General features: G+C 35.1%; 1 protein-coding gene across 9 annotated transcripts in view; it reads right to left on the bottom strand.

Annotated features, from left to right (window-relative positions):
• The window catches only part of spen (split ends), a 204,128-nt gene that overhangs the window by 51,514 nt on the left and 139,929 nt on the right, over positions 1–12,685 (bottom strand). For 6 of the 9 annotated variants that reach the window (XM_067768862.1, XM_067768863.1, XM_067768860.1 and 3 more), the window contains 3 exons: positions 1,384–2,316; positions 253–867; positions 33–178 (listed from right to left, as the gene is read on the bottom strand). In XM_067768862.1, the coding sequence (XP_067624963.1) occupies positions 33–178; positions 253–867; positions 1,384–2,305 (1,683 nt within the window). In that variant the 5' untranslated portion in view covers positions 2,306–2,316. Of the gene's footprint in view, positions 1–32; positions 179–252; positions 868–1,383; positions 2,317–2,768; positions 2,880–12,685 lie in introns of those variants that run through there. The other 3 variants (XM_067768865.1, XM_067768864.1, XM_067768868.1) reach the window with 3 other exon arrangements.

Raw genomic sequence — 12,685 nt, forward strand, 5'->3', positions numbered from 1 at the left:
AAAATATAAATCTTTTATAAGCATATACGTACCAATCCACTGCCAGTGTTCATGGAATGATGATGATCGATTTTGATTCGCTTTCGCGGGGTTACTATACTCTCATCACCACTGGACGGGCATTCTTCAAGTTGCTCTAAAAGATGGGAACGTTCTTTTTGTAAAATTCTTATATCACCTGTAAATTAAAATATGAACAATTGTATACAGACCTAGAAAGTGTTGTACATTTGTATATTAGTTTGTGCCTACCTTTTTGTTTTGAAGGACTTTTATCACAACGACGGCGTGCACTACTGCTATTCACCGTCACTTCATATGTTTCATTTACCCGTTCGTTTGCATTTGGCGCTGGGTTGGCTACAATACCGCTTACTATTGGCCCCAAACGTGATAGGAGTGGTGAGTCGGAACGTAGTCCCGCTCCGGTACTACTTCCACCAACACTACTAGCCGTATAAGCATTCAATGTAGCAGCATCATCGTCATGTGAAGCGCCTGAGCCTTGACTAAATTCGTCATAAGAACGGAATCGACGTGTATCCAAGTAGTCATAGTCTACAGTATGTCGTGAACTGCGCGATCCACGGCTTCGGGCCGGTGTTGAACTACCTGACATGGGTGGGTTCTGAGACGCCAACGACGAGCTACCCGACGATGTTAAATTAATTGCAGCACTAATGCCGCCGGCGACAATCGCCGATGAAATTGCAGGCGCAGCAATAGTTGCAGTTATACTAGAACCACTACAGCTGCTACTACTGCCAGGCGTGTTGCTAGGAGAACATCCATCGTTTGAATTCTGGTGACGTGTAAAGGATGATGCACGTGACCGAGATTGTGACTCGTAGCGATGGAAACGATTGCCTGAAAGTAATAAAAAACAAAAGAATGGTATTAAGTTAGTTTAAAATGTATATGAATAGTATGTAGGTAGATGTATTGATTTAAGCTAGTATTACACAAGATAATTTATAACCTATTTTATTCAAAATTATATATGTATGCACGTATATCACACACTTAAAGCTAACGAGAAACGATTTGTGTCCATTTGTCCGAAATATAAAAAACAAGTCTCCCCAAAAACTAGTAAATTATACTTGTAATTAGCCACGCCCACTTGTCAATAAGTACGACACCAACGGTATCCCCGTTTTGGATTTGTTGGTTTCAGCTTAACCCTTTATAAATAAATTAATAAGTAACAATAATAATTATAAGTATTGAAAGTCATTCAAACAATTTTTACCCTTCCATTCGAAATAAAACATTTAATATAATTGTTGGTACTAAATATTTTCTTTAAATTTGTTATACATATCCGAAAGTAAATATTCGAATGGATGAGAAGTAACTTTATTTTCTTATGTCGTTTCGCACCTGCATTCTGCTTCTCCAGCTTATCATAGAAAGCATCTTGACATTCACGTGAGGCAAAATCCACCTGCAATCGTCGGCCACGTAACGTTGCACCGCGCATCTCCTTCACAGCTATCTGCGAATATTGTATTTGATCATATATAATTAACGCCATATGTCGCATACGATCTACAATTACTTTTGTTACAGTGCCGTAACGCGAAAAATGTGACTGTAGAAGGCTTTCAGGAATCTTATCCGTTACGCCATCTATCCAAACACAATTGGTAGGCATTGATTTTCCAAAACCCAATTTAATTCGATTACTGCCTAAATATTCACCATCCATTTTACGCTTCGCCTTTACTACAGAAATAATATCTGAGTACTGACAGAATGCATATGCCTGCGTACTTTGTCTTTTTATGTCGATATCGATTATTTCACCAAAACAGTGAAAATGGTTTCGCAATTCACTGCTCGTTATATCTTTCTCTAAATTACCAATGAATAATGTACGGGTTGCTTTCGGATGATATTCGTCTAATTCGGCTTCGTAAGGTCGGAATTCGTTATCCTCAACATCATAACCTTGATATGGTTGCACTTCTATTTTACATCCGAAAAATAGTTTATTTTTTGACACTTCAATTGCCTTTTCTACATCATCTGGCTTTTTGAAGCAAACCAATGCATAACGATCGGAATTTTGGCCCACAACTTTTACCCACGTGACTTTGCCATGCTTTTTGTACTCATGAAAAAGGCCATCTTTTAGTGATGTGTCTGAAGAACGTACAGGTAAATTGCGTACACAAATAGCAAGAGGACGATTATCTTGGGAATGAACAATTGGATTGACTGTGTTGCAAGCTGACGTATTGACACTGCTATTATTGCTACTGCTGTTGGAGTTGCCACTGGCATTGCCACTGCCCGCCATTCCAATTGTACCTGTTTAAAAATAAAAATAAAAAATGAAAATAAAAAACAACGCAATCATAATTAATCTTTGAAAAATTTGTATTAGGAAGATGATAAAAATTTATAAAAAAAACAGTACTTTATCACTATATTAAAGGCTACAACAACAACCATAACACTTCAAATTGTATAAATAAATTTTATACATATTAACAGAAGGCGTAGTCAATTACTATTTAATAGGAAGTTGTCTTAAAATAATATTTTTGAATCGGTTTATAAGTGTTAGCCTATGCCATATAAACCTTACTACTCACTTTTTATTAAAAAAAAACCTGCATAATTTTCGTTATAAAAATAAACCAGAAGTAAGACGAGGATGTATTGAACCTCGAAATTTCAATTTGTTAAGTATTTACAATTTGCTTTGAGTTGTAACTAGTACCCATGTTGTGTCTCTCTTAATATAATCCTATACACACCTTGAGATGGTGTTGTAACTGCTGTTGGTAAATTTCGCGTACTGTTTACTAATACGCTTGCAGATTTATTTGGAATATATTCATTTCTTCTATTGGGACTGGATGCATGTGAATTTGATGATGATGCATTTGATGAGGAAGAGCTCTGTGATGAGCTATAGCTACTTGGCGAACGTGAATGCGAACGGCTAGATGATGTTGTGCTCCGTCCGTGTAAACGATGCGCTCTTGCGGCGTTTTGCTGATGCAGGTTTTGTGTTAATAAGGAGGTGCTAGTAGCAACTGGTCCAGGAAACGTGGGAGAGGTGGTATTATTATCACTGTCACTTGTATTGTTATAGTGTTCATAAGTAGCATTTCCCGTTGACCGCACTGTTGGTACAGCAGCGCCATTTAGAATACTACGACTTTTGGTGAGATTTGCTGAAATGCTACTTGACGTTTGTGTTGATGAAAATGTTATAGCATTGTTGTTACGGCTTAAACTATTAATATAACTATTACTGATTGAACTACAACTACTCCTGTTTTTATTATTAGCAATCGAGGATGCTGCAGATGCTGCTGTTGGTGAACCCATTCCCGTCACCTTTTTTGAATTCAAATATGTCGATGTCGTATTATTAGGCGATTCTGAGCCAATGCGTGCTGTTCTGGCAATTATATTTAATCTCGACTTGTTTTTCATTCGTGGAGAACTTGGAGCTGGTGTTGAATTAGTTTCTGCTGTACCGTAAAAATTGCTCCGTTGATATGACGTCTTTAATACAGCTACTCTTGATGTTGCTGCAGTGGACGATGTTATATAGGCAGGCAAGGTGATTGAATTTGTTTTGAAATAAAAATTGTGGTTGCCGTTGTTGCCTACTGTTGAGGCGCCGGCATTGCCATTGCCACCAGGCCCGCTCGTATGCGTCGCAGCAGCTTCGTACCTTGACGACGACAAAACACGGCTATAAGGGTTGATGGTGGCACCGTGAGCTTCTGCAACATACAATTTTATATTTATAATACCTATAGCGACGATATCCCTTTTACTTGCCTCTCGCTTCTCTTGTACAGATGATCACCTTGTCTATTTGGACTATTTAACGTGCTACTACTTGCAATAACACCTAATCTACCAGAACAAAATGGTCTTAATGAGGATAAAGCCTGTATGGGAGCTGATGGATTTGGCGGTGTCAAAATATGCGGCGTTTGGGAACCACCGAGATTTCCATTTGAAGTACTATGAAAATAACTGTCGCTGTCAGTAGTTAGGTGGGCATTTCGCTCATAGAGGCCACCTTTTCGTTCTGTGAAATTAGGTGTTGAAATGTCTTCGGTAGATATATGTTGTTGTTGTTGTTGTAGCGATTAGGACTGCACTACTACCCTATAATTTTACAAAAGGAGAAAATAGCCGTTTTGTATATTTACGAGTTGCAAAGGACCAACAGCAAATCGCTAACTACATTTATTTACTATAAGTACCTCTCCATATTTTTAAATTAATGGCTCCAAATATGTCGGGATGTGTCAAAATACCGTAGTTGAACCCAGGAACACGAGTCTGAGCGGGAATTTATAATATACGTCAATCAGTAGATATTTGCAATAGGTTGAATGTTTGTATTTTAATTTTTTTTTTTAACTTTAGAATTAATGGTTAAAGCTTAAGCTTATAAAACACCAGGTTATCCCTCAAATTGTGTGCTTTCGTCAATTGTCTGCAATGGTTGTCCAATTGCAGTTCTTCTTTATGTTCATGACAGTTCCTTTTCTTTTGTAATTTTATAAATAAGTTATTTAACACAGATATTCCATGCACATTTACCACAAAACAGTTCCGTTACTCTTTGTATTCGGACGTTATCTTTACCCAGAATCATTGTAAATTTTACCAAGTAGCGCAACTAACAGCTGATCGGTGAAAATTCGCACATTCACACGCACAGTTCTCGACTCAGTTTCAAAAAAAAACTTCAGATTATTTAATTCAAAATTTAAAGAGAGATAATCCTTACAAATTTATGTATACAGAATATATATGGCGTTTTTGTTGTTATTAAAATAATAGTTTTATTTATATTAAAGCTTTTATCATTTTTTTTTTTAACTTTGAAAAATGTCCGAACACCATTCCTTCATTATATGACATTCGACTGCCTAGTCCCCTGCCTTCCACTCTATTCGCAACATAACCTCTACTTAAGCTGCCAAACTATATAGTAAACAATGCCCAGAATGATAGACCAATTGTTTGCGAAAATCTTGTACAATTGTTGCGTGCAATCACAAAAAACAAAATTGATAAAACTTTGGGAAAAATATTGTAAAACTACGAGAAAAAACTTGTTTTAAATCACACAAACATCACTAAGGGCCATATTACGAAAATCTTTAAAGAAATTCAAATTAAATTTTTAAACAGTCATAAACTGTGATGATTTTGCATAATATAGCATTCAAGTTACCTTATTTGCAGTAATAAGAGAAAAATTTTGCTTATATTTAGTTATTTTTTCTACATTCATCTTCAATATTGATACGAAGATTGAAGGTATTTGATGCAATGCAACTGTCCTTCTTTTATTGCCTTCCACTCACAATTCACACACATAAGATCATGATACAAAAAATGGAGGTAGTTCCATTTAGTGCCACTTGACTTTTGCGGGGACAATGACAATTTCACCAAAAACAAGCTACCAGATTGAAAAATGTTACGAATTTGTCTAATTTTGATGGATTTCATATTAAGGAATACGACTAAATTACTTTCATAGTTATTTTAAATAAAAAAGAAAAAACGAGCCCCATGCCTTGGAAATATTTTAATACGAAATATCACCCTAGAAAAGAAGGTTTTTTAATAAGTTTTTCCAGCTCCCGAAAATTGTTTTGGTGGAAGGAACATGGGTCGAAGTATGCAAAGCAAGCAATATATTCTTCTTAAGTGTCCGTACGTTTGCTCAGAACATTTTAACAAAACATACACGTTTGTCAATTGCTTGCTCAAAGGAGGTCCTTATAAACCGACACAGCAATTTCTTGATAAATGGGCTACAAGTCCACATTTTTTATTTTTCTATTTATTTTATAATCCAAGCGTTGCGCTTTAGGAGGGAATTGTTAAACCACTTTTTAGGGAAATCATTACCCTGTAGCTCTGCAGGTTAGCCACTAGTTATGAGAGTGTTTTTGCCCTTTGTACCAGGGGTCACCTTGTGGCAGCCCCACCTATGCCCATTCTGTGCCTTTTAGCATTGACATAGATGTGCAGACTTTGGAGGTACACTTTTTCTCAACATGCCTTGAGAAATATCCACTTTAGGGCATGCTAATAGGGCCATTCTGTATTTTTTTTTGTTTATGTGTCAAGCTGCCATAAAGATATGAGCCATTAACCAAAGTATTATACTGTTTTCACACAGACGGCTTATTGAATAATAAAGGCAGTTTTCCACATTAAGACGCTTATTGAGCTCAATCTCCCTACAAATTTCGAATCTATAATTATTTCATTAGTAGCTAATCGAATGCCTAATGAAGTCAAAAGCACAATGCAACTCTTTTGGGAGCGTTCAGTTTCTTAGTTGTTGGTGTGTTCAGTGCTTAAAAATGTAATTTGTCAAAGTAAAGGTCATTGTCTGCATGGCGGATCGATACCAGGTGGCCGCATCGAACAGCTGATTATAACCTTTTTTTATTTGATTTGATACATCAACTTCCAGCGCAGTACGATTTTGACATTTGTCCCTCGAATTTACAAAAACAAAGTGCATGGAATTCTTATTTATGTATGTACGTATGTCACCATGCTGCCACCTTGTATCGTTCCGCCATGATTGTCTGTCATATAGCATTGTCATTTTATTCTCTTGACATTTCATCCTTCATACTAATCGAGCAGTTACTTCTGTGTGAAAGCAAAAAATTTACGATTTCATTAGAAGGTGAAATGAGATCATTAAGTTTCTGTGTGAAAACAGTATAAGTCATTATCGACTATTTTTCAATAAAATTGCATGTTTTCCTATATTCTCAATCGAATGCACATAAATCGTGCTAAAGCATATTATTATTGTCTCAGATAACGATGCGTTTTCATCCTAAAGGAAATTTCCAACCCGAAAAACCACAATTTAACGGTATGGCAACGCTTCTGGCAAAACAACGAACATTAAGAAACTTCAAAAATCCCCAAATACGTAAAAAATTTTGAGTGGAACTACCTTCTTTTCTGTATCATGCATAAGATTGTGCATTCACGAGTTCAAAATTGCTTCGTTCTGCGCATCTACGTCACACTTGATTTCTTCAGCGAATGAAAGAAAGAGAGAAAAAACAAGAGCTTAAGGAAAATGACGTAAAAATTGCCTTTAAAATAATGTTTACATGCGCAATGCGCCACCTTCTATAATTCCATCATGCGTTCCACTCTATCGAAACATAACCTCAATTTACGTTGCCAAACTGTGTAAATAATGAGCGTGCGATTGTTTTCAAAAATTGTCGACTTGAAAAATTATGTGCTGGCCAGGGCCACTAAAGGCCAAGCCACAATTAATTTTTTTATATTATGCATACCAGTAACATCGCCTCAATCACGCAAGGTGTTGCGTTTGTAGATATAAAGGAACTTCACACTTAGCAATTGAAGTTTATTTCGGTAATAGTCTAGAACAGGTACGCTACACTACAAACCGCTAACTACATTCATTTACTATAAGTACCCCTCCATATTTATAAATTAATGGTTCCAAATATGTCGGGTGGAGCGGGAATTTATAATTATACTTCGCGCCAAATTTCTATTGATAGTCATAAGTAAGACCAACTGAACCTTAATCAGGTTATGATACGCCTCACATTTTTAGAAATTTCACGCGCCCAACGCGTTTATTTAATTGTATGATCAACGCCCTAGATTGATGAGGAGTGTGATGACTAGTACCTAGGACCTACCTAATTATTTTCTAGCTTTTAGTATTATTATTACTCAATGTAAGTATTGTTTCAATAAAACCGTTTAACTAAAAAATTTTTTTTAATTATTTTATTTTCAAGTTTTTAGTCTTTATTTAATTGCGTATTATTTCTCATTCTATTTAGTTCATTTAGTGACTCATTATTACAAGGATTCTTTCCTGACAATTTGTTACAATCTAAGTCCTCAAAACATAATCCTTCCAAAGACTTCACTCGCTCGGCGCCACGTATGCTTGTCCCCTCCCGAACTCCAAAGGATTTCGATGTCACTTCTACCGGACTGTATGTAATATTTGCTCCAAATATGAGCCAAATCGGACATCATAGGTCGCTTTCTATTCATGTATGTATTATGTGTTCCAAATATGAGCCAAATCTGACCACAAATACGAATTTGTTTAATATCTCGATCCTTGCGCCACCTAGCGGCGATTTTTTCCATATGTCGCTTTCTGTTCATGTATGTATTATGTGTTCCAAATCGGACAACAAATACGATTTTTTTAAATATTTCGATCCATGCGCCACCTATCGGAGTTTTTCTTCTTTTTATTATTGCATTGTTATCGGGTTCTGAACTATATTCCAAGTTCAAGCTTATAGCTTATCGGAAAGTTACTCAAATTTTAATTACAAAATTTGTTCACAACACAAAGTCAAGCTAAATAAAACCGTTTAAAAACAAAATTGATAAAACTTTGGGAAACATATTGTAAAACTGCGAGGAAAAAAAATTGTTTTTCTCTATTGACAATTTAGTGTCAGTCAGTCGAATGGAGTGGAATGAAGAACAGCAGGAAGGGCAGAGTTGCATTACATCAATATGTCTTCAATCTTTGTATATGAAAGATAAAAGTAGAAAAAATAACTTAATACATGAATATAAGCAAACATTTTCTCTTAATTACTGCAAATAAGGTGTCCTAAGTGCTACATATTCCAAAATTATTAGTTCATGTCTGTTTAAAAATTTAACTTGAATTTCCTTCAAGATTTTGGTAATATGGCCATTAGTGATGTTTGTGTGTTCTAATTTTTAGCGATCAGCTGTTAGTTGCGCTTCTTAAGGTTGACATTTTTTTTTGGGGATTTGGGATTAATGGCCGGGTTCTATGACCATAGCGTCAGGTACAAAATGGTCTTTCTAAATTTTCGTTTCATTTCACATGTTCCTCCGTTATTCAATAATATTTAAATTCCGTTATTTCTCGAAATGTTAATTTTTTGGTTTTTAAATGGTACCACGCCAGGCACAAAAACAATACACACAGACAAATTTCTTACAATTTTAGTTAACATTAATCATGTTGAATCAACATGAACAGCTCTAGTACGTAAAGCAAAAACAATTTCGGAAAATCAACACGAACATTTTAACATTAATCGTATGGTTAAAATAACATGAACTATTTCTGCATTAGAATTACATTAGTGTGTATCCCTCACCACAAATTCGGTTTGATTTAACCTGAACAAGTGTTGTTTTCGACCGCCATCTGTCCCCCATCAAAGGTTGTGAACAGAATTTTGTTTTGGGAAAAACTACTGTCTGTGAATGGTAGAGGGGGTCGTACAGATCACAACTGTGAAAGTAGAACCTAAAGGAAATTAATATTTCAGTGTGTATATATGTATATATGGGTACCTACCGAAAATCTGATAAAATATATCAAATGAGGGACCCAAACACGCGTATTTACGAAACAGAAATTTAATATCTCAATTCGATAAAAAGTAATGCGCGAAAACCCGTTCAAACCCCCAAAAAACATGTATATAATATAAAAGGTTTAATAAGTATGTAATAAATGAAAAATAAATTACACTGAAAAATCGGCGTACAAAGTTTGAAGTAAAGACTGTTACGTTACAAACAAATTTGGGCTCTGAACAAGGTCTTAACTACAAACTCTACTAATATTATAGATTATATGAAAAATAGACTTGGAATGCTCGAAGGAAATTGATTTTTTCTGGTTTGTTGACATGCTAGATTTTGCACAAAAAACCTATTTTGAATTTTGGACTGTTACGTTATATGAAAAAATGCGATCGAATTCATTGTGATCACCTCGAAATATTTTATCTAATTATTTTCAATTAACCTAAATCTGCTCTGAAAAAGGTAACTAGAGCGTTACAAATAATATTCCTGAAATGCAACGTACCTTTTCGTTAGATAATGCAATTTTTAAAAATTTTGTTCATTAAGAAACACCACAGAAACTATCGTATATTTTCGAGGAAAACAAGAGGTTGCGCGTTGTCTTCAAGCATAGGTTTCTTTGGCATGTGTGTAACCCCAAAACAATCAAAAGCACACAAAATTTTAAAAAATCTAATTTTTTCTGTGGTTTTTTTTTATTTAGTTTACATTTTGGATAACAATTCTATCTGTGGCAACACTGTTCGTTCGTTTTTCTATGCTGTGCTGCATGGCGGATCAAAACTAGGTGGCGTCGGTAAGCATCTGATTGCTAGTGTTTTTCATAAGATTTGACATAACATTCTCTAGCGTAGTACGATTCTGACATTGCACGAGAGAATTACAAAAACAAAACACATGGAACGTTTTTATGTATGTCGAGCCGCGGCCACCTTGTACTGTTCCGCCATGGCTGCGCTGCCTCTTGCGTTATTCATTGTGAATGATGACAAAGTGTGATCTCTTCTGCATAAACGTCAAAATTCCAAAGTGATTGGATCACCTGATTCGTATTTGACTATCGCTGTCTCATTCTGTATCTCTTTCTATCACCCGCTGAAGATAGGCGCCGCCATATTGAACAGCCTGTCAAAAAGCTGAAAAGTAGCCATATTGAACAGCCTGTCAGGCAGTTGACAGAGAAGAGATCACACTTTGTCATCATTCACAATGGCGTTATTCCGATTTTAATGTGCAAGCGCATACGTGGCGAAAAATTTTGTGAATTTTTAATTATCTAAAACTTTATTTTGCGAAATTGTGCCAACCAAATGTGCGAACAAATAGATTTCCTTATGCCTCATTTCGACCAAGAGTCGGATGTGTTATTTGTTAAGACTCCAGAGGAAATATTAGTTGATTATTCTCCGAATAAAGAAGTGGAAGCTTTACGCGAAATTATTTGCGGTAGGATGCAATTTGATGAACGAGTTTTACAAAGAGTTTTGGGTAAGTGATTTGTGTAATTTTTCGTGTTACCTCGGTATCAATAATCCGAAGGCGCTTCCATGGTATTTATGTGCAGAAGAGAGTTTGGTATTTGTTTCCTTCTGTGAAGGGTTATTTGCAATTAAAGTTGCAAGTTTTCATGTGGTTTTTGTAATCACATTAGGCAAAAAAGTGTTCTGCGCAGAAATATTGGGCGTCGTTTGATACCTATTCCGACATTTTTTGGACATATTTTAGCAGTTTTACAATTGCCTGGGCAATTTAGAAAGCTTTTAATGAAACGATTTTTGTTTTATTTTCAGATTGTGGCTTAGATGCTTAAAACATGTGTCTTCTAAAGGATGCTGACTTGGCAGACATTTTCCCAAAGACAGAGATTGGGCTAAGAATAAAATTCAGGGAGCGGCTTTCACACTGGCGCCTTATTTTTGTTATGCGAGAGCGGGTATACCAAGTGCCACTCAAAATGTCCATATTTGTATAAAAAAGCAATCCCTAATTGAAAATGTCATAAATAAATAAAATTAATTTAAAAAACCAAAAACGAGGTGTTTATTTTTAGCATGTTAATTTAACAATAAAAACCATGTTAAAGTAACATGATAAATCGTGTTAATTTAACAATAAAAAACTGTTAAAATAACGTGGTAGATCGTGTAAATTTTTACAATAAAAAACTGTTAACACGATAGATCGTGTTAATTTAACAACAAAAAACTCTTAAAATGGCAGGATAGATGGTGTTAATTTAACAATAACAACCTGTTAAATTAACATGATAGATAGTGTTAATTTAACCATAAACCCCTGTTAAGCTAACATGATAGATCGTATTCTTTTAACATGACATATCGTGTTATTTCAGCATAGTATAGTGTTAGTTTAACATGTCAGATCGTGTTAGAGTAACATGAAATAGTGTTAATTTAACGAGACAAATAATGTTGTATTAACAGGAAGTCATGTTGATTCATATAGGAACAGTGAAAAAGTAGATTCATGTTAAAACAACCCGAGCGATAGTGTTGAAAAATAATAACCTGAAAAAGTGTTAAACTTTTTCGCGTTTTGGCATCGTTTTGACAGCATGTTCAATATGGCGGCGCTAACGGCTATCTTCAGCGGGTGATAGAATGAGATACAGGATGAGGCCACGATAGTCACTTTAAAAATCAGGTGATCGGTTCTATTTGTGATTTTGACGTCTATGCCGAATTTATCACACTTGTATTATCCACAATGTTTACAATGCTAAATATTTTCATTATTTATATTCTTTGAAAATATATAAATGACAGTTATTGTCATAATTTCTATTACATTTTCTGCAATATCTATTACTCTCTGTCCCAAATTACAATACGATAGTGAGCGTATGTCGCAATACCAATATTGGCAGTCGTACGATCAGTAATGTAAACTTTTTCCATACGATTGCCGACTCGATCATGAACAAAATAATTTTAAAAAAATTTTAAGTTAAACGGATTATTGAAAACAACGCTTACATTAAGTAATAATAATACTAAAAGCTAGAAAAAAATAAGGTAGGTCCTAGGTGCTAGTCATCACACTCCTCACCAATCTAGGGCGTTGATCAGAAAATTAAATAAAAGCGTTGGACGCGTAAAATTTCTATTAATAGTCATAAGTAAGACCAACTGAACCTTAATCAGTTTATACTAAGCCTCAAATTTTTTAAGTTTCAGGAGGAGTGTGATGACTAGGACCTAACTAATTATTTTCTAGCTTTTAGTATTATTATAATTTAATGTAAGTATTGTTT

The sequence above is a fragment of the Eurosta solidaginis genome, chromosome 2 (assembly GCF_040869045.1).
Source record: "Eurosta solidaginis isolate ZX-2024a chromosome 2, ASM4086904v1, whole genome shotgun sequence".
In the NCBI taxonomy this organism is placed as follows: Eukaryota; Metazoa; Arthropoda; class Insecta; order Diptera; family Tephritidae; genus Eurosta; species Eurosta solidaginis.